Raw genomic sequence first — 22,679 nt, 5'->3', positions numbered from 1 at the left:
GGGGGTCCCAGAGTAGTCGCCCCAGGGTGAGGTATCCCCAACTGATGGTCACGCTTTGTCTGAAAAGCTCCTGTGTCTGAGACTGGGATCGAGAGGGCTCTGCCCTGAGCATCCCCCTAATCGGGACAGGCCAGCGAGGACAATTGTGGGTATGTAGACAGCTAATCCTCCCCTGACTAATCCAGTTACTCCTTTCCTGTTGCTTAGAGTTTTCCTGACTTTAGAGCAGTGATGCCAACTTTGTGCCTGCAAATTTTGATCTCAGCCTGGCTCCCAAAGGCACCTGGATGCTGGATCCAAGATGGCAAACTGTCACATTCTTTTCCAACTCGGTGTGTGTGTGGGTGTGTGTGTGGGTGTGAGCGCGCAAGCACATGTGCACGAGAGCAAGTATGAACACACTCTTCACGGCAGGCTAGAGCCCAGTTGACGAGCCCTGCAGGAATCTACAGCATCGGCGACACCAGCTCTCCTACCCGGCATGAATCCTTGCTGGCTCTGTCTTAGCTGATAGCACATTCAAAACCTAATTGTTATCTCAGCAGAGTAACTCCATTATTCATCCTGACACCATCCCCCGTTAGCTGTTTGTTGCAGTGATGTTATATTAATGAGCCCTGCAAATAAATGAACGGGAGATCAGAGGGCCGACTTGTTTCTCAGGAAAGCTGGCTGACTTATTATTTATTTGTTGGGAACTTCGCAGTGAGTCGCTCTGGCCCTGGGCAGGTGGCTCCCGGCTTTTCCTGCCGAGATTCGGTGCAGTCTTATGGATAAATACTTGTAAGCGTCCGGCTTTCCAAACAGTTTCACAAATCCATTTGCATCTGAGAGGATCCAGGAAAAGAATCTACTTGAAAATATTTGGTATACACACTACTATATATAAAATAGATAACTAATAAGGACCTACTGCATAGCACAGGGAACTCTACTCAGTACTCTGTAATGGCCCGTATGGGAAAAGAATCTAAAAAAAGGAGCGGATGTATGTATTGTTGTACACCTGAGATTAACACAATGTTGTAAATCAACTCTACCCCAGTAAAAATTAAAAAAAAAAAAATTGGGGCAAACAAGAGCAAGGGATCATCTCAAACTACCATCGCATCAACGATTATTTATGCTTGATTTTGGAGGGCAGTGTTGGCGGTTTTCTACAATTGGTTTTCTTTCCCGGTTACATGTAATTAAGAGAATGTTAAACGGAATCAGTATTCCCTAAACATGGACAAGTGAGGTGTGGGGGAAGTTACTGAAGTTAAATTTATACAGTAAAAGCTACAAGGTGGTCCTAGGTCCCAGTACTCCTAGGACCTGGCAACGTGTGCTCTTACTGCACATTGCGTTAGGGGACGTCAGAAACACACAGGAGCGTTTCTTGGTAGCCAAAGGGTGTAGGTTCCTGGTCACTCCCTGAGGACCCCTACACTGAGTATTCGTCCCTTGCATCCCAAGACTGGCTTTGCCTTTACTGCACCCTGATCTCCGTTCTCACCTGCAGGCATGAACCACCTGGGCCTCATCCTCTGGGCTCTCCCTTCAGGCTGAGATGCTTGTGAGAGTAACTTTCACTGTAACCATCGCCCCATTGATAGACACACCCGGAAACCAACCAAACCGAGTCTGATAGCTTTAAGAAACACATGTAATTAAAGTAACACATCCCCTGGACAGGCAAGAAGTGATTGCCCTAAGCTCAAAAGTACCCCCAAATGCTCTTCCATTTTTCTCCCCCACTCATAGGAATAAGTGTGGACTTAATTATCTTTAGGAAGACAGGTGATGGTTATTTTCGGACTTGAAAGAGTAGCCAATGTTCTCAGTTTGTCTGGCACCTCCTGAGACCTTCCAAGGGGATTCAGATCCTGGGCACAGATGTTCTGGGGGTGGGGTGAGGTGGGAAAGTGTATAGCCAGGGAGTACTTCTCCATCTGTCTGACCAAGAGAAGCAGCACCAAGTGGTGGAGCAAGTCTGTATTCTGGAGTCAGAAGGGTCTGGTTCTGAACTTGTTTTGTCACCAACCAGATGTGCAACTTTGGGCAAATTACTTACTCCCCTAAGCACCGTTTCCCCAGCTCTAATAGCCATCTTGCAGGATTGCAGGGAGGAGTAGGTATGTGGAATACATGGGTTCTGACACAGAGTAGTGTCTTGTTAAAGAAAAGCTGTTATTATTAAGGCTCCCAGAACTAAGAATATGGCTTTTCTGTTCATGTCCTTGGCCTGAGGTTGGTGTCCTTATCAGGTGTGGAGGCCTTGGTCCCTGTTACAGTTAGAAGACAGCTGCGAAGGGTGTAGATTAGAAATCTCTGTCCGAGGCCCTTTGGAAGAAACAGAGCCGCCTGCAGGGCAATCAAGTTCCAGCCTCTTCCAGATGGCCAATGTTCAGGGATAGGCTGGTTGTATCCCCCTGCCGCCCCACTCAGGACTAATCTATCCACGTGATAACTTCCAATCTTAGCACAGTGCAGGGCATAGAGCAGTCACTCATTACATGAATATTTAATGGATGAATCAATTCCTTAGAACCATGGCATCGCCTCCTTTTGCTCAGAATGTTCTGTTGTGGGTTGAATTTTATCCCCCACAAATTCATATATTGAATCCCTAACTCCCATTACCTCAGAATACGACCTTATTTGCAGATAGGGTCCTTATAGAGATAATCAAGTTAAAATGAGGTCATTAGTGTGACTGGCATTCTTATTTAAAAAAATTAATTGGCGACAGACATGCACACAGGGAGAACACCATGTGGACACGAAGGCTTAGACTGGGGAGCTGCTTCCACAAGCCAAGGAACACCGAAGATTGCCCTAAACCACCAGAAGCCAAGAGAAAGGCATGGAACAGATTCTCCTCACAGCCCTCAGAATGAACCAACCCTCTGATACCTGGATGTTAGACGTCTGGCCCTCAGAACTGTGAGAAAGTAAGTTTCTGTTGTTTACGCCCTCCGTGGTGCTTTGTAACTGCAAACCTAGCAGACCAATACACTCACTTTGAGTGGAGACCTCTTTCGCGCGAGCTCCAAAGCCCCTTGGTCCTTTCTAAATTTCTTTTCCCAAGAACATGTTTGATCTCTTTCCCCTTTCTGCTGGATGCTGCCCACTCACAGTTTCTTGGGAATTGTTTTCTCTGGGTTTTCCTTTCTCTCTAGGGGATGGCTCCTAACATCCCCCACTTTGATGTCACAGCAGGTCCTGAAGCACATGCTGGGAAGGACAGAAACATGGCTTCCTGGCATCTCACAGGCTTTCCAAACCTCTGCACGTTGTCTCCTGAACTGGGGGTTGAACAGGTGACAAGTGCACAGACACCCGGGATGACAGCTGGAATGGGAGCAGCCTGGGATGCCTCCCACAGGGGACAGCATCATTATCACACCAAGGGCTGGCTGAGAAGCAGCAGACGGTGAATCCTGAGGGGGTCCTAACCTGAAGTTGATGCAAACTGGGAAATTCAATCTGCTGTAAGACTTGTCCTACATGGAGCTGCCATAAGAGATGGGTCTCTAGGGGAGGAATTGGTTGCTATGGAGACAGCTGGGTTAGCAGGGGTTAAGAAAGAACACAGCTGTTCATCCAACTGAGCTTGAGCTCACTCCTTTTCCTAAAGCAGAATTCCTTTGAGGTCATCTCATTGATTTCCCTGCCCCTGGGCAGGACAGCACCATTCCAGTCCCTACTGGTTTCCAGCACTGGACATTCCGCTGCTCCCAGTAGCTGTCATGGGCCATCAGAGAATCCTCCTCTTCTCCCTCAGGAAAGATCTTTGTAGTCAATGGCTTCTGTTTGCACGTGGGCATGCACTGAGCGGGCTACACATTTTGCAGATAAGAAAGGGCCAGAGACAAGAGGGAGGTATGTATAAAAGGGCACAGAGCTCATAGAATTCCCTGTCCCCAGGCAGGACAGCACCATTCCAGAAAAATAAGATCTATGCCAACATCAAGGAATTAACCAAGAAAACTGAGGTAAAGAAAATGAGTTGATTCTTCTTAAAAGTTACTTTGAACAAATTATACATTTTTGGTAACAAATGCCATAGAAATGAGGTTGTCTTCTTCTCAGCGCATCCCACGGAGAGGTGCCTGAGGTTGATTCTTCCCGTAACTGGTGGTTAACTTTGATCACTCAGTTAAGAAACCTTAACCCTTTAACCACTGTCTACCAGGTTTCTTCACTGTAAAGGGTATATGAAAGTATACTGAACTATTTTTCTTGTTGTAATTAATACATATCTTGTGGGGAGATAGCTTGAGGCTATATAAATATCCTATTTCTCATCATACTTTCACTTGCTAATTTTAGCTTTCATTGGCCATTCTTGCCTGAAACAATTATTACTGTGAATTTTGCCAAATGGTGATTTTCTATTTCCCTAAGTCCTTCTACACTTATGAGCTGGAGTTCTAGTATAAAGAGGAGCTTCCTCTCTCCCGCATTAGTTATTAACTTATTATATCAATAAGGACCATAGATTCTTGTATTATTCTCTTGAGTATAGTCCATTAGTATCATAATTTATTTTCTTGCTTACATTGCCCCAGATTTGGCCACTAGGGCCAAATCAAGTTGGCTCCTGTGTCCTTTGGACATGCACCCTACAGTTTTTCTGGTGTTCCTTGACAAAACTATATAACCTGAATTTAATCATGAGGAAACATCAGACAAATCCCTGAGGGACGTTCTACAAAGTAATGGTCCCGTGCTCTTCCACAGTATCAAGGTCATGAAAGACAAAGACTGAGGATTATAGCACTGAGCAGCCGTGACAATGGAATGCCACATGTGATCCTGGATTGGAGCCTGGACCAGAAAAAGGACATCAGTGAGATGACTGGCAAATGTGAATAAGACATGTATATTAGATGGCTTTATTCTATCACTGTTAATTTCCTGATTTTGATCATTGTACTGTGGTTATGTAAGATGTTAATTTTGGAGAATCTGGGTGAAGGGTATATGAAAGTTCTTTGTACTACTTTTGTACCTTTTTACAAGTCTGAAATTATTTCAAACATGAAAAGTTAAAAAAGTGAAAAATGACTTTTATAAGGAGAGGAGGATAGATTGGGGGTGGGAGGTGCAGGATGAAAGTGAATAAAACATCCCAGCCCTGTCTCCTCCAGCTCACATGTGCTGTCCAGAATGCTGTCCCCTGAGTGTCTGGAGACACGGTGTGGGTCTCTCTCCCAAGATACTCTTTCTTTCTCCACAGCCTCTACTTGAAAAACACCAAGAGGAGACCCAACTGCTCAGGGCCTCCAACTCCTGCTGCTATGTTCCCTGGGAAAATCAATTACAGCCTAATTACCTCAGGGGGTTAATTAGCATCGTGTAGCCCGGGTGTCCTCTGCGAACAGAGCAGCCTGTCAGTCCTCGGTCAGCGAGCAGGAGTGGCGGAGGCAGAGGTTTCTCAGGGAGAAGCCTGCCTCCTGGCTGGGCTGGGGCCCCTGCCAGTCAGAGAGGAGACAGGGCTGGGGCAGCAGCCGGTTGCTGGAAGTGAGAGGGGCTGATGGAAGCAAGTCCTTGCCTAAACGCCCCTGTACCAGAGGTGCAGAGGCAGCAGCAAGAAGAATTACAGAACAGAGCAAGTTCTCAAGGCAGCCGTTGCTGGAAATCGCTAGAATCAGGGAGAAGGCATGGAGCCCTGAGCTGCTCAGGGAGCTAGCTGTCTGAGGGCAGGGAAAGGGACAGTGCATCTGCTCAGGGAAGAGGTAGAAAAGGAGCAGCCCCTTCTGCTTTTTTTTTTTTTTTTTTTAATTTTTTGGCCAAACTGCATGGCTTGTGGGATCTTAGTTCCCTGACTAGGGATCGAACCAGTGAAAGCCCAAGTCTTAACCACTGAACCACCAGGGAATTACCCCCTCCTATTTCCTTAAACGTGCAAATAACAGTGGTACTTGCCCTGGCCGATATTCCTAGTCACCATAAGGAACATGCAATTCGTTTCAAAGCACAGGTGACCGTCGGTGAATAGCGAGCACCGGAGGGTGGTGAGCACATATTGCAACCGAAGTTAAATACAACTATTCCTCTCCCCAGCCATTCAGACTCCAAGCAGCTGCATGTTCATTCACATTACCTATTCATCTTCCTTTGCAATTGACTATTCAGGAAACATTTTTTCCAGGGTCGCTAATTACCTATTTCTTTCCATTAAAATGCACAAACAAATTGGGACCGAGGGTAAACCCCGGGAACTGGCACGGGTGGCTAATGCAGTGCCTGCCTTCACTTTCTTCCTCCGTTTTCAGCTTTGCAACTCTGAGCTAACTGCAGCTCCCGAAAGCGCATTTCTGCTGAGAAAAGCTAAACCTGTTTTCTGAAACGTTCACCCGCCATGCAGCTGATTCCTCGTCCCCACCTGGCTCAGCCAGCCTGGCAGGGAGGCTGCACTGGCTATGCCTTCTCGGTGCCCACTGACGGGCACGCACATTCGTGCACGGGCGTGAGGACACACTTCCACATGCTTGGCATTTACGCCTGGACACAGGCCATCGAGACACCCGTGAGAGGCTTTACACACCCTCACATTAAACTCACTCTATGCCAAGAATTCTTCCGTAAAGGCTCAACTCCCACTGCCCTGGGGTCAGCTCCCAGCCATCCCATCCCACTCTGGGAAACTGGGGGACTCACCTCGGTGATTTGGGGGTTGGAGCACTTAACATTGTGGCTGGACCAGTCAAGCCAGGGGCTGGAGGGGCTGCTACAGTGCTGCTGGAGGGTGCACCTGCGCTCACCGCTGCACCAGCCACACTCGAACTTCCGGTCGGCCTTGAGGCAGAGGCCACAGCTCTCCCGCTGGGCTGCACACTTGTAGAGGTGGACTGCAAAGAGAGGGGGGGCAGTCACAGATGGGGTTGGAGAGGACGCCTCACAATTTACCCCCTTCTTGCAGGCGTGATAGAAACCGCCCCCCATCCATGGATAACGCCCATGATCATCATTATCCTTGCAAGAATAATTGATGGGAAATTAATAATAAATTGAGCCTCTTAGCAGTCATTTAAAGGCACTACAAGAAAATATTATCTAAGAGTTCTGGCTCTAGATTAAATTGGATCAGGGCTTTAATTGTGGCTTCACCACTTCCTAGCAATGTGACAAAGAATTCAACTTCTTTCAACGTTCAGTACCTACTCTATAACATGGTGATAATCATTGTTTTTTGTGAGGTTTGAATGAGATGTTGTATATTCAGTGCTTAGCACAGTGCCTGTAACATAACTGATGTTCTGTACATGCTTATTATCTTTTCTTTGAACTCAAACTACATTCTTACACTGCTGCTTCTCTTTCTGCCACATACGGCCCTCGCTGAAAGAGGTAAGGACTGATTTCCCCATTTCGGGCAAAAAAGAAGCTCAAAGAGAGATGTAATGACTCTTGGAGTTTACTAAGGTTAGTGCCCCAAGCTGGGATTCTGCAGATACAACTCGCTGTGCTGCTAGCACGCAGGTCCTGAGAGGAGAGAGGCACACAGGGGACTGGGTGGGTCTGGGAGAGGCATCAGCTGGGGCTTCAAGAAAGGCCACATGCCTGGCAGAGTGGAGGCAGAGCTGAGAAGGAAAGATGGTTGATGCCATCTTGTTCATGGCCCTGTGGATGGAGCGGATATCCCCAGAGAGGGCAAACTGGCTACTTAACAGGTCACTTCTGGAGTCCGCAAATGCTTTTGCTTTTGTCTCCTACCCACTTAGAAGCCCTAGACAGGCCAGTCGGCAGAACTGTTTTGTGAGCCCGAGGCTTGGTAGTTGTCTGCTGGAGTTTTGAATTCAGAGTCCCAAGTAGAATTCTTCAGAAGCAGAATACTTAGAAAGTCATTTTTCAACTCTTCTGGTCAAGCAGACGTAAGCTCTCAGGCCTGGGTGGCACGCCTCTGGAGCTCAGGTACATGCCCCAGGGTAGAGGTATTTTTTTATTCTTCCATGCGTCCCCATTCTACTCCTCTGCTCTGCCAAGCATTCCTCAGTCTCAGCTGCAGGGGCTATACTGCAACATCCTCATGCCTATGGATTCTTATGGTAGAGGGCAGGAAATGGGAATCTTAAAATGAACAAATCCACATTATGCATTTATTAATATGCAAATGGTCCACATCTAATTTCTCATTTGATCCTCATGGTGACCCTGAGAGGTGGGCATCCTTTCCCCCATTTCCCAGATAATGAACTTGGGACATTGAGAGGAGCAGTAATTAGTCTGAGTTCACATAGCTATTGGTGAAAGAGCCAGGATTCGAATCCCAGTTTGTTGGATTCTAGAATCCGCGTCCTTAAGCACTGTGGCCTCCTCCACCCAACACAGCGCATACTCTCCAGGAACAGCTGGGATCTGGGTGGGAGGTGAATGTGAGATCGCCATGGCCTGTGCATTCAAGGAGCTGCTTAAAAGTTGTCAGGCGCCACAAGGGAGGGTTCCGATGCCACAGCTTGGATGTGGCTGTTTTTTCTCTAAGCTCCAGGTGCAAAGGCAACCTCTGGGAACTAAGCCCAGATCCTCAGCAGGGGAAATGTCTATCTCTTAGCACTGAGAAAATTTGGCCTGGGTACGAGGGGAAATAGAAAAAGTCTGCCAGCCTAAGTAGCACTGATTTTCATGGCAGCATCCGGGACAGGGACCGTAGCATCTGGAAGAGATGCTGAAGCACTTCCAGGTCCTCCTGTGGCCTCAGTCCCTCTTTCTGTGCCCATTGGGTGACCCTCGGGCTGAAGGACAGGCTTGTGACAACCCTAGCCACTTGAAATGTGGTGGAATGTGGCTCATGGTGGGGGGCGGTGATAGGGTTCTACGGGAAGGAGGTTTCACATCCCACAATAGCTGGAGCCACTGGGAGGGAGGACAGTGATGTGGTTAAGCATGTGAACTCCAGAATTAGACTGTTTTGGTTCAAATCCTGGCTCTTACTATTTGACTCTTGGTTCATTTTTTTTCTTTTTTCAACTTCATTGAGATGCAACTGACAAAAAAATTGTACAATATTTGAAGTGTATACTGTGATGATTTGACATACATACAAAAAGTGAAAAGATTCCTCCCATCTAGTTAATTAACACATCCATCACCCCCATATCTATATCTATATGTGTGTGTGTATATGTATATATATATATATATATACGTATATATGTGTTAAGAACATTTAAGTTCTACTCTCTTAGCAAGTTTCAATTATGTAATACAGTGTTACCAACTACAGCCACCATGTTATACATTAGATCCTCAGACCTTATTCATCTTATAGCTGGAAGTTTGTACGCTGTTACCAACCTCTCCCTATTTCTCCAACCCCCTCAAACCCCTGGCAACCATTTTTCTACTCTGTTTCTGTGAGTTGGACGTTTTTTTTCAGGTTCCACATATAAGTTATACTACACAGTCTTTGTCTTAAAAACATGGGATGCTTTGTGAGTTTGCAGCATCTTTGTGCAGGGGTCATGACCTCTGCATCCTTCCAATTTTAGTGTATATGTTGCCAAAGTGAACAGTCTTGGTACATCTCTTAACTTCTTTGGGTCTCAGTTTCCTTATCTATAAAATGAGGATAATACTGGTACATACCCTTCAGAGTTGTTGTGATGATTAGGAAAATAATCTCAAATAAACCACTTAGTGAGTGCCTAGCCAGAGTGCTCATCAAACTGGAGTCACTTCTGTCATTCTTGAGATCTGGGAGGAATGCTGTACTAGGGGCAGCCTGCCTGCACCCAGGAGGACCTCCACATGGGTGTGTAGGACATGAATGAGGTGGCCTCATGGTACACCCCCTCCTGCATCAGCCCAGCTACTTCCTGAGCTTCCTTGCAACAGCTGTGCCCTCGAGTCAGCCAGCTGGTCCCTCCCATCAACCTCAGGACCAGGGGAGCTGCCTTTCAAACCTTCCTTGTGCAGTGACTGGGACCAAGGACAGGGGAACCAGAACCTGATTGTAAATAATATCTCCATTTCCAGGAAAACTGGCAGGACATTCCTGCCTGCTGCTCTCCTGGTCAGGTTCCACAGACACTTCAAAGTCTCCGGGAGCCAAAGGAAAACGTGATGAACCGGCAGCCACCCGGCGGATGCTCTGGTTGTAATAAAACAGGGTTCCCAACAGGACTGCTTTGATGGCGCCAAATGTTGCTTTAGGATCCTCTGAAGAATTACGCTGACAGAGGGAGTGTATTATTCATGGCACAGCAGCTGGCCGGCTCTGATCCTTCCAGCCCCAGTTTTTCCCAGGGTCACGGAAAGATTAAAACTCTACCTGGGGGCTTCCCTGGTGGCGCAGTGGTTGAGAGTCCGCCTGCCGATGCAGGGGATGCGGGTTTGTGCCCCGGTCTGGGAAGATTCCACATGCTGCGGAGCGGCTGGTCCGGTGAGCCATGGCCGCTGAGCCTGTGTGTCCGGAGCCTGTGCTCCGCAACGGGAGAGGCTACAACAGTGAGAGGCCCGCGTACTGCAAAAAAAACAAACAAAAAAAACTCTACCTGGAAGTAGCTGCTTACCTTTCAGGTCCTGAGGGTTGTCAATGATGAAATTGCCATTCCACACCACGGCAAAGTCCACGGCCAGGTTGCTCATGTCCATCCCGTCGTACTGGTACTGTGGGGAGAGGGGCAGAGGTACACGCACATGAGGCTTTCTATCACGGGGGGCGGGGGGACAGGGATGCTGCTGCTATCTCAGGGGACCAGAAAAGAAACCAGGGACTCTGGTTCCCTCTGGGCTGAGAGAGGACCAGAGGGAGAAACAGGAACCCCATGCACCGTTCACATTATCCCTATGGTGTCTTCCCCCCGACTGCTAGTCACTAATGCCAACAGGATCCAGCTCAAACCCCTTAGTTGGCATTCAATACCCCCTATAATCCCATCCAAGCTTAGTTCTCCAACCTTCTCTTCCACTTCTCCTCCAGAATCTTTGAAGCACCTGTCTCCAAGCACACCCACCCAAGCCCCTCTCTGTATGTGTTCAGTTCACGTCTCCTAAGAATTCTTCCCTCCCCCGACAGCCTCCACCCTTCACCACCTTTACTCTCCTAGTCTAGCTCAGACTCACCTTCCCCAGGTGTCTTCTCTGCCATTCCTCCCAGCCCTCCCCAACCTCTCCATCCCCTGGTGTTTCTGTCTTTAACCAGGCACTTCCCGGGAGCTGCTTTGCATCTTTTCACATGGAAGTCTAGTCTCTTTAGAAAGTCCACATGCCGCTCTGTAAATCCCACAGAGCCCTGAGCACAGCATGTGTGTAACACGCAGCGGTGCCTCGGTCGGTTGGCCAGGCCCTGTGGTGGCCCTTTCTTTCTGCACGTGAGCTTTACTTTGGTCAACAGTTCACTAGGGAAAGTGCCCAGAGCTTTCTGCGCACAGATCTGATCAGCTCTGCCATTTAAGGCCCCCAAGCTGTAGCTGGGAGTGGACTTTCTCCCATGCTGATCCCACAGAGGACTCTCAAGCCCTCAGACACATCAGAAACAGCCCCACTGGTGGCCCAGCCCCTGAGACTCTGTGGGAATCCCCTCTGTGGGGACTGCCCAGCCCGGCCACTTAGCTCCCAGGGCCCGTCACTCGGGCCCTTCCTGCCACCTTCCTCCCTTTGTTGTGCTCCATTGCTTTCTCATCTCCCACCTTCCCCGGGTGCTTGGCGGCCTTCTACCAGATTACAAATTTCATCAAGTGCCCATGACCGGGAATCTGACAGCTCCCTGATAAGAGGCCCAGATTCTCTTTATCTCTCCCGGGCGAATTACCTTCCCTCAGCACCTCTGTCACCTTTGTCACATCCCCCCCATCTCCCAGCTGACCCCCCAGGGAGACAGGGAGCTGGCAGATGAAAAGATCTTCTCTGGGCTAGTAGTATAATTAAACACCTCGTGCTTTCTGTCTGGCATTCGGGATTGGTTTAACCCTTGCTGCTCCTGGAGTTCACGGCTTCCTCCTCCTCCCTTCCCCCCTCCCCTCGTGCCACTCTACTTCCACTTGCGCTGATCTCTTCTGTAGCTCTCCTCCCGCGTGGTGCCCTGCCCTCCAGCGGATCCACTCCCTGAATGCGGACAGGATTTGGGGTCAAGGTGACTGGCGTTGGCTGAAGTTTCACCAAAGGCCAAGAAGTACTCTTTCTACTCAGAAAGGGCACAAAGCTCTCAGCTTATGCCAGGAGACTCCTCTGTCACTGGAGACGTGGGTCAGCCTGTGGACCTGGAGGGTTCTGGAAGCCGGGGCATGTCAGGCTGAGGCCGTGGCTCAGGTGTGAGAGAAAGCCCTGCCCTGGTGCTCTTACCGAGCTGTTCTGGCACTGGACGCTGGAGCTGTTGAAGCGCAGGGCGGGAACCCGGTGGACGGCCCCCTGTATGTTGAGGACGCACTCATAGCCTCGCTGGCCGGACTGAGGCTGGGGCAGGTTTCGAGCCTTGAGGGTGATTGGTTTTACTTCCCTGACGGGTATCAGGATCTCCTCCGTGGGCACCAGCTGCGGACAGTCCTGGGGAACAAGCAGAGAACCTCCGTCTGGTCTGTCCTGGCTCATACCTCCCTGCTCCCCAAGCCCGGGTGGTGGACAGGCCTTCCATGCCAGGTCATAGCCTCTTGCATCCAGGCGGGCTGCCCACAAGGATGTACCTCAATTAAGGGGCACATGGAGTCAGCAGGGAATATTAAATCTATTTCTTAGCTCCCGGGCCTCGATATCATCATCTCCATCCCACAAGTTGTCCTGTATCTGCTGTGTGTGTTACAATTTAGGAATTAATTTTTAAGCCCCGCGTGGCAGGTTGTGGATTTTATCTCCTGAGACACAGGATAAAAGATGCTCCACGTGTCCCTGTCCCCAGCCTGGACCCCCCACCTCTGGGTTTCATCTGTCCCCCAGCTCCTCTTGCACTGTGCATGCCCAAGGTGATCTGTTATCGGCAGCCTCAGCTTCCCAGCGCCGATTGAGTGGCCTTTCCAGGAGGTGGCTCAAGCCCTCCCAGCAACGCTCTCTAAACACTCGCTCTGGCTTTTTATCTCACTTCATTACCAAGCCTTGCATGAAGACCATATCGCTTTGGGAAACAAAAGAGAAAAAATAAAGTCTTGGTGTGGAGGGGTTGTGGGAAGGACCATGAGAGGGGGAGGAAGTGAGGAGGAGAGTGGTGTTCCTTAGTTCTTCTAGAGGCTGCTTCTCCACCAGAGGTCAAATGACCACTTCTTGACAGTTCCACCCCCTGCCCATTTTCTCCCTTTCCAGGAAGACACTGCCCAGTGGCCTCTGGCAATGAGAACACACAGCCTCCTCCATGTGCAATCATTTCCTGTCTTCGGGGATCAACTGGGCAACATCTTGAAGGCACCCCTTTCCCTGTCCCCTTCCCCTCCGTGGTGGTGCCGGTTCTCAGAGGGAGCCTTTGGGAAGGTGTGTGTGTGTGTGGGGGGGGGGGTGTTGGTACGTTGCTACCCTGCAGAGGGCGCTACTGGCATTTACTGCCGGGTGTGGGGCAGGATGCTGAACTTCCTCAAGGTGTGGGACAGTCTGGAACAATAAATGGTCCTTCTCCTAATGCCAGAGGCATCCCTGGTAAGAAGCCTTTGGTGCCACAGGAATGTGAAACAATGGACTGCCTTAGCCGCGGGCTTCTCGCTCAGTGTGGGCTTAGGCAGAGGCCACAGGAGCAAGCCCTTCCCTTCATGATTTGGCCCCGGCCTCCTTACCCTGTGTTTCTTGGGCATCGTGGTCCAGCCATACCACGGAGGAATTTAAGGTTAGTCCTGAGGGACCACCTCTCTCACTTATCAAACTCTGATCCTTTGAAGATGCTTTTCTCTCCACCAGAAACACTCCCCTTCCACCCCCCGAATCTTCCTCCTGGCCCCTGACTCAGCCCTCTTTAGCTGATTACCTCTTTTCTTTTTTTTTCTTTTGCGCGGGCCTCTCACTGTTGTGGCCCCTCCCGTTGCGGAGCACAGGCTCCGGACGCGCAGGCTCAGCGGCCATGGCTCACAGGCCCAGCCGCTCCGCGGCATGTGGGATCTTCCCGGACCGGGGCACGAACCCGCGTCCCCTGCATCGGCAGGTGGACTCCCAACCACTGCGCCACCAGGGAAGCCCTGATTACCTCTTAATTAGCCTTCAAACTCAACGCTGCAGCTCCTACTTTGTAAAGCCAACCCTGACCCTTTCCCTGCACTGGCCCTCAGGATGGGTTACGGATACTCTCCCCGATCGCATTTAGCCCTCAGAATTGCAGTTTCTCATTGACTTGTCTTCCTTATTGGTCTGCGAGCCTTGAGGATTAGGCTGCATCTTATTTGCCTCCGTATCCCCAGGCTTTATCCAAATTCCTGACATGTAGTCGTTGCTCGTGGGAGGGTAAATGGAAAATAAGAAAATAAAGCAACAGACAAAACGATCTCAAACTTTCTATTTGGCTCCAACTTCCTAGATTTTTTTAGAGATGAGGTAAAGTCCTGCCTTCTGCACATCTAGAGACTTGAGCAGGAGTTTGATTCCCGAAGCTGGGCTCGGAAATGGTCATTGTTTCTGGAGTCACAGGATTACTAAATTGGAACATCTACATCTATTAAGGAATCCTGAGGATTTATGAAAAGCTGGGTCCAGGAGAAGTTTCCCACAGAAACCTATCTAGGAGGGTCAGGCGGAACCTCACGGGTCACGGTGCCATCCCTCAGTGACTGCATGTGAGGATATCAAGCAGGTGAGTTTTCCACAGGAGACAGGAGCATAAGGCAACCCCAGAACAGATGGGTCCCTGTTTAGAAGTCAGTCACTCAAGCTGCCAACTCATAAACTTGCTCTTTACTGCACTTTTACTTTCAATCCCCACGGGCACTCATGACAGTCTTTCATATATTTCTAGCCAAGAAAAAAAAAAAAAATGAACACCACTTTAGGGAAACCCAGGCTTCCCTTTGAAAAGGAGATACTATTTCCTGTTAGTGGCTAAAAAACTCCCATTGAGTCTAAAAAATTAGAATTTAAATTTAGACTAGAAATAAGGCTGAGGTATAATGAGTGTGTGTCTGTGTGTGTGTGCATGTGTGTATGTATACCTGTGAGAGAGAGGGAGAGAATAGATATTCAGAATCAGAACTAGTTGATAGGGATCTGGGGATTAACGGGAAAAGTTTTGGCAGGAGCCTGCGGGACGGCGGCGGTGGCGCGGAGGGCAGCCAGGACAGCGTTGCGTGCTGTTTTGGGGTATGCACGTGGTACTCACTCAGTGGCTTCTGTTCACCGACAGATGAGGACAGATGCACCAAGGAGGGGACACAGGTTCGAGCCATGGTCCGGGAAGATGTCACATGCCGCAGAGCAACAAAGCCTGTGTGCCACGGCTGCTGGGCTTGTGCTCTAGAGCCCGAGAGCCACAACTACTGAGCCCGCACGCCTAGAGCCCGTGTTCTGCAACAGGGGGGTGGGGGTGGGGGCCACCGCAGTGAGAGGCCCGCGCACCGCAACGAAGAGTAGCCCCTGCTTGCCGCAACTAGAGAAAGCCCGCGCGCAGCAACGAAGACCCAACGCAACCAAAAATAAATACATAAAATAAACAAATTTGTTTAAAAAAACTATTAAGAAAAATATTGTTAAGGACCTCAAGAACTTTTGTTTACTGTATTAGAAATTAAAACTGAGGCAGTTTTAAAAATTAAAAAAAAAAGAACTAGTTGATATATTGTAAAGGGTGACCAGTTGTTTTTTCATCTCTAATGAGCTCAGAGAACAAATTCAAATTTCATGAGCAGAGTCTTAAAGACGTACTTTTGGGAGTACAATGTCTTAGGTTAGTAAACAAGATTGTAGAATCCTTTTAATCATGACAAAAAATACATGTCTGCATGTGTATATACACAAATACACACCCACCACACACCCTCATCCTTTGGGCTGTGCTGTCTGGTCCAGCCTGGAAGTTGGAGAATCATAAGGAGACTTTATGAGTACTTTTATGAGTTTTTTAAAGAGATTCTACAATTTTAGAAAAAATTCCCATGGTCAGACTTTCGGACTTTTGGGGACTAAATTGAAGGATGATGATTAGGGGCTTTCCAAACGCCTAAACAGTCTTCCAAGATTGCCCCAGGAGAAAAGGATGTCTTAGGCTTTGTTTGTTTTTTGTCTGTTTCTCTCAGGCCAGATGGAATAGCATCCTTCCTTCCCTTCTTAAGGGCAAAGGGAAGACACGGCTGGTGCCCAGGTACACTCTCTTCTCCCTAGGAAATACAGGGATATACAGACTCTTTGGGTTGTGAGATTGTTCTGGTGAATATCTTGAGGGAGCAGCGAGTCTTAGGTGGAATGGCAGTGGTGAGGGCTGAAGGCAGGTGCAGGAGAGCCGGCAGCCTGAACATTGCCAAGCTGTTGGAACTTCGATACCTCTGGGGCTTTAGGAAGGTGATGGGTTTCATTAGATACAATAAGGCCACTTCCAAGCTGTTTGCTTCTGTGAGCACACACACATGCATGCACACAGTTCCTGTCCTAAGAACAAGAGAACAAATAATCATGGTAGGCTTCTTCTGCAGTATGTGAAGACTGTTGTGTGCATTGTTAGAATCTCCATTGCTTCCGCAGACCCGCCCAGTCTCCTGAATGACCTCGGTAGGTCATTTTACTCTGCCTTCTGCCTCTAGGCTAACTGGCAGCAGGACGGCCCTCCTTGGCAGCAATCTGAGTTTCTATCGAGATGAGCAGATGTCCTGTTGGGGAACATCTCAGGGGAGGGGTGAGCTGCGGAGGAGGAGACACGACGGGAGGGAGGGCAGGACCCTGGCACAGCAGCCCTGTGTATGGACCTTTGGGCCACGTGATCCACCCTGTTTAGCTGTGCTTCTCCAGCTTTGAGCGCTGGGGACCCTTCAGCCCTCAGAAACGACTTCTCCCATGTGGAAATGACATTATCTTCACCAGCTGGACTTCAAAGAGACAGAGCAGCCAGCATCCTGGGAAGCTAATCGGATTTATTTGGTTCTATCTTTCCTCTGGGACAGGGCGTAAAGAAGATATGTGTATCTACATCTCACAAGGCCTGGCTTAGCCATGGAGGGAGATGAGCTTCTAAAGCTGAAAGCCATACATACTCCTGCGTACACCCACTTGCTAACACCGTGTCACAGCTTGATCCGGTCCAGGGAGGCCCAGATTTCTGGGACCCCTTCAGAGATCTGCTGTGCTCTGAGTGGGGGAAAGGTTTGGCTCGTTACCTTAAAAGAGCTCAAGAGACGGTTCAATTGAAATTCAGCTTCCTCATCTATAAAATGGGGCCTGTGATACCTGACAACCCTAGACCGCAGGCAAGAGGGACATGAAGGTCTGTTGTAAGTGGTGATAAACTGGGTTAACCATGTTGACATTACTACTGCATACTTCTCGTCTGTGTACGTGAACACAGGATCGGAGGACTTCAACATCCTTAGAACCAGCTTGGGAACATTGAATCATGACTTCTGCATTTATGTGAGGATCGTAGGAAAATGGTTTAAACTTATCAACTTATTCATCTATAATAGAATCCTCTTCATAGAGTAGTTAAAATTAAATGAGATAAAAATGTGCATGTATAATGTTGTATATATAATAAGCACTCAAAAAATGTTAGCTACTAATACTTTTATTTTGAATTGCATTCACTCTAGCACAGTGGTTCTTGGTTATCGGGACTGAGTGTGGGATTGGACCATCAGCCCTCTGGAAAGAAGTAGGCAGATTCACCTCATGTCCCGGTTGCCTTTGTATCTGGAAGTAGCACTACTGACCTGTATTCCATGGGCAATTTCTGCATCTGTGGGGATGGATTTGTGAGGGTCCCTCATGACCAACGGTGCAGGGCTAGGTTGAGGTTAGACCCACAAGTGTGGCTGCGACCATGGAAATAGACAAGCGGACGAGTTCTGATTTTCTGGAGAAAGCATCCTGTACTCTGCCTTTTTGGATGCCTGAGTTCTCTGTAGCCTTGGGCAAAACCCCCAGTTTTTAGCATCTTGGTTACTACATCTGTCAAATATGAATTATGTGAAACTGAAGGTCTGTTGTGAGAATCAACTGAGATGCCATATGTCAGTGGTTCTCAATCTTCAGCCTAATCTGGGATGAGGCCCAAGAATTTGAATTTCTAACAAGTTCCCAAGCGATGCTGATGCCACTGGTCCCCCATCCCCCACCCTCCTGTCACACGTGAGAGAAATGCAAATGTGTGATACATTAATGTTACTATACACATCAATGGAGCTAATCAGTTATACATTGTTTCTAGGAAGAAGACAGATGTAAAATTTTGATTCAAAGTTGGGGGGCCCTTACTGGAAGTGGAAAAGAGATATTCTAGGAGCCCCAAAGAGGCACCTAAGGGATTTCCAGTCCCCAGAAGAACCTGAGGACATAGGCAGGACTCTTAACTGAGTAAGGGGAACCTCACTCGAGCCGGCCATGTGCACCTTTGCTGTTCCCCACATTTTCAGGAACGGGGCTCCCCCCCAAAGCAGAGCTTTGGACAGGACAGAGTGGGGTCTGGGAGCTGTTTGCTGAGAAAGGACACGGGAGTGGCTGTGGCCCTGGCAACCTCCTCGGAAGTTGCGCCCTATTTCCTTTCCTGAGTAAACTCAGGAGCCCCAGAGCACCCTCACCCACACCCAGTCTCTGGGGCCCTGCTGGCTAGTGCATGTCAGCAGGGCGAGGGGGAGGTGACGGAGACAAAGGCATCTCTCTCACCTCAAGGAACAGACGTTAAGGGAGGAAATGAAAAAGGAGATGGGAAGCCTCTGATTTTCCCCGCAGGGCTCTTTCAGTATTAATTTAATCCTGACTTGGGATGGCAACAGCTTCTCCCAGGCCCAGTCCTCTGGAATTCTTGAGTCACCCGTGGCTGAGAGGGAGCTGTGTTCCGGTGACTTCTAAAGGGCGAGAGGGAGGCGGCATGATTTCAATTAGCCTCTGGGCCTCAGCCCTTCGGCCTCCACACGGGGCAGAGTTACTGGTCTCGCTCCGGTCTGACACCTCTCCTGCCCTCACTCCAGCTGCCCGTTGGGTCCTGTCAGGCTTGGCTTCGGGTTTCTCTTTGCCCGGGGGAGCCCGGCAGCCAGATGAAAGTGAAGCACACCATACCCTCTCCCACCATACCCTCGGCTCATGCATGGGTCCTTTCCTCTGGGTAAGAAGATTGGCCTGCAAGCAGAATCCCAGGGCTGGGGTTAATTTCCGGTGCCCACTAAGACCAGGGTGGCGCTTTCTGGTCAGCTACATCGAAGCATACAGACGGGCCAGAGGAAAAGCCTTCCTTGAAAGGTTTTCAGGGCACTAGGTAACTGGTTCCATCCTGCTGAGGCATCTGTGGTTGGGTCTGCCTTAAATACCGCCTGTGGGCACCATCTGTGTGTCTCTCATTCAAGACAGGCAAACTCCATTTTGTCTGGCTGAATGTAACACATATTGTTTCGGGAGCTCAAAAGAATTCATGGTCACGTGTGTGTGTGTGTGCGTGTGCGTGTGTGTGTGTGTCTGGGAAACCTTTCAAGGTCTACTTTCTTCTTAAATTAAAAATTTTTTTAAATGTAGCTTTACTGAGGTATAATTGACAAATAAAATTATAAGGTATTTAAATTGTACATCATGCTGACATGTATATCAAGGCTTACTTTCTCGTGTTTATGCATGGAAGCAACCAGTACTTCTACCCAGATTAGGAGACAGAAAAGACTCTATTTCTTGAAATCTTAGACAAGTAGCTCCAAGGAACACTTCCTATTAATGGCATTTGGGTAAAGTGGTCATTGGTTCCTCTATGCTTTCATGCATGCATGCTGCAGACTTTCACTGAAAAAGGCACTGAGGATTTAAAGATAATATGTAACCCTTGCCTTTAAGGAGCCTGTAGCCTAGTGCAAGAGGGAGACATATAAAGGCCGTAGCAGTATTTGCAAAATGCCACACTGTCACTTATTTACATTTGCAGATTTTCTAAAAGGTGGAACGAGAGGTGAATGTACATTTATACATATGTGCATTTGTGGGAATACATAAGGTCTCCATAGTTGTTCAAACTCACCTACTGGTCACTCTGGGGCATGAAAAACATTAGACACTGACCCAGCAGGCTTCGTTGTCCTAAGGCCTGCTATGAATTTGTAAGAAAGTCAACCTCAAGGAAATATCATTGGGTGTGATATTCATTGGAAAGAGAAGAAATCTGATATTGCCCTGTGTTGATGACAAAAGTGGGTCTGGCCTTAGGGATGGCACTTCAACTACACAAGAAAATGGGACTTTTAGCAAGGCCTGGTTCTTTTCACCAGCTGACTGCCTCTCTCTTCTGTAAGGCCACCCACACAGTCATACACCAGAGTCAAAGAATCACTGAATTTTAGACTAGGAAGGGAGGTTGGCATGAAAGAGTGGCTAAGAGTGAATGCTCTATTGAACTAGACGATGTCTGCAGCCAAGCAAAGGGCTTAGACTCAGAGAACAAACGCCATTCACTACACTCTTCTAGACCATGGGGCCTGTTCGGTTGGATATATTTCCTCTAAACTTTCAGTCTCAACCCTCAGGTCCCCTCAAGCTTTTGAATGCACACAATCTTAGGAGTCTAGCTAATTTGGCACACTTCTCCTTCTCTGGGGTATTTGCTGCCACTTTTTTTAGCTCTATAATACCAGGGCTTTCTAACATCTCTGGGAGGAAGACCAACATGGACCACGGCAAGGAGATGGCCACGCCGTTGGACGGACCATCTGAAAAAGGAGGACCACTCAGATTCACTGGGGCTGCTGTTGTGCCAGGGTGAGCTATGCTTACCTCTGAAATGTTGATCCGGCCCTCCTGGAAGGAGCAGGTGGTGGGGTCATGAGTACAGAGGTTTCGGTATTTGCACCAATGGCAGCGGAAGGCGCTGTTGACGCAAGACAGGCACCTGCAAGGATAGAGACAGTAAGAGGCAAAGAGAAGGCAGCAGACAGGGAAGGTAAGGGTGCCTGGTAGCCCATGTGTCATGATGGAAGTCTGTTATCCTAGTCTCACTCTCGGAGGGGTAGATTGGTGGGGCATCCCCAGCCCTGGGAATGGTGGCTTATCCCTCTAAGGTGTTCACGGGACCAGAAAATTGAGAGAAAAATGTGTTCAGAGCGGGAATAATGTAACTTAGAAACCAGTGGTGTGCTAGAGCTGGTCTGTATCAGCTCATGATAGCCAATTATTCATATTTTCAGGAATTTTACAAGCGGTTGGCATCATGATAGCAGCTGGAAATTAGCCATGGAGGGAGTATTTATGCCATAGAAATTGGAAAATGCCATATAATAAGTTTTCCCCCTGATTTCTGATGGTTAAATATTTGGCAGCATACCACCACTTATAAGACAGAATCGCGGGGGTGGGATGAATTGGGAGATTGGGGTTGACATATATACACTAATATGTATAAAACAGATAACTAACAAGAACCTGCTGTATAAAAAAATAAAAAAAATAAAGACAGAATCGCCCAAAGAGCGCAGGGATAGAAATTGGGCAGATCTGGTTGCAGTTTTGCCTCTGCCACTGCCACTGAGGTCACCCTGAGTAAGCACTTTACCTTCTGACTCAGAATTTCTTCATCTGTCTGTACTAAGACTTTCCTGTCCACTCCATGGGGTGTTTCGTGTCAAACGAGATAACGTATAGGACGTGATTTGGAAAAGTATTAACAATGCTAAATGTATTATTTTTAAGTGCTTAAATCACCTGTTATTTCAAGCTCTTAAATCACATTGGAGTGTTAATGATTGGTTCATACCACCTGTGTTTCTGAGTTTTGGGGGAGTAAACGGTATTAAATGATAACTTTGTCCCACTCTCCAGGTAGCCAGGCATAGATAGCAACAGGCTATGTGTGTGGCTTCTGCCTTTCTCCCCAGGGTGAGTGAGCACTTCTTTCTCTCTGGTTTCCCCTGGAGGCTGTGTGTATTATCTAGGTTCTCTGTGTGTGATCAGACCACTGTCAGGCAAACGGGTTTTGCAGGTAGGGTTGTTCTTCCTGCTTCTTGCCAGATCCTCTAGTCTAGCCTCTCACAACTAGACCAACCTGGAAGGGATACGGCCAGGTCTGCAATCTGGCGCCACCTGGTGGGAGCTCTGATGACATTTGGGCGGATGGGACTTGATCCAGGGGTCACTGGCTAATACTCCACAGTGGATTGGGTGCGTTAGCCCATCTACACTTCTTCTCCATGCCAAATATTTTTATCCCCTTCTAGATATGCCCCTAGTTATTTTGTTCCTGAACCTAGCCCAGATGGATCGCTTCTTGCTAACATCTTATGATTCAGCAAGTAAATCATGAAAATGGACCAAAGATGATGAGATCAGGGTTTTAGAACAGGTTCTTCCATTGGCTAATTTTGTGACCTTCGTTGCAGCCCTTATACCCTATGGGCCTCAGTGTACCATAGTAAAAGGAAAGAATTGAACTTGACTCTGTGATTTTTAACTGTGAATGCCAGGAGTAAAGAAGGATAAGATAGTGTTTTGCAATAAAATGGAATCTTTAGTGTCAAGGATACCTGCTTTGTTTTTCTGCTAACACTTGTTGCCTGTGACAGCATCTCCATTGCCATGGCAATATGGTTGAAAGTGGTGACATCACACTGAGTTGCCATGGAGATGTGGATGCTCTCACAAACAATGTATTCCTTCACTGCTGTGTTGTGGGAAGTTCACTT

At 48.3% G+C, this 22,679-nt stretch overlaps 1 protein-coding gene across 1 annotated transcript in view; it reads right to left on the bottom strand.

The window, feature by feature from the left end:
• Nucleotides 1-22,679, bottom strand: part of PLXNA2 (plexin A2) — a 209,143-nt gene that overhangs the window by 44,130 nt on the left and 142,334 nt on the right. Inside the window, exons 9-12 of the mRNA XM_024751074.1 lie at nt 20,779-20,893; nt 12,274-12,474; nt 10,503-10,599; nt 6,652-6,842 (exon numbers count right to left, since the gene is read on the bottom strand). Coding sequence (XP_024606842.1) covers nt 6,652-6,842; nt 10,503-10,599; nt 12,274-12,474; nt 20,779-20,893 — 604 coding nt within the window. The remainder of the gene's footprint in view (nt 1-6,651; nt 6,843-10,502; nt 10,600-12,273; nt 12,475-20,778; nt 20,894-22,679) is intronic.

Source organism: Neophocaena asiaeorientalis, unplaced genomic scaffold (assembly GCF_003031525.2).
Source record: "Neophocaena asiaeorientalis asiaeorientalis breed wild unplaced genomic scaffold, Neophocaena_asiaeorientalis_V1.1 scaffold67, whole genome shotgun sequence".
NCBI classification, from domain to species: Eukaryota; Metazoa; Chordata; class Mammalia; order Artiodactyla; family Phocoenidae; genus Neophocaena; species Neophocaena asiaeorientalis.
The sequence above is the reverse complement of the archived record's forward strand: the minus strand, read 5'-3'. Positions and strand labels throughout refer to the sequence as shown.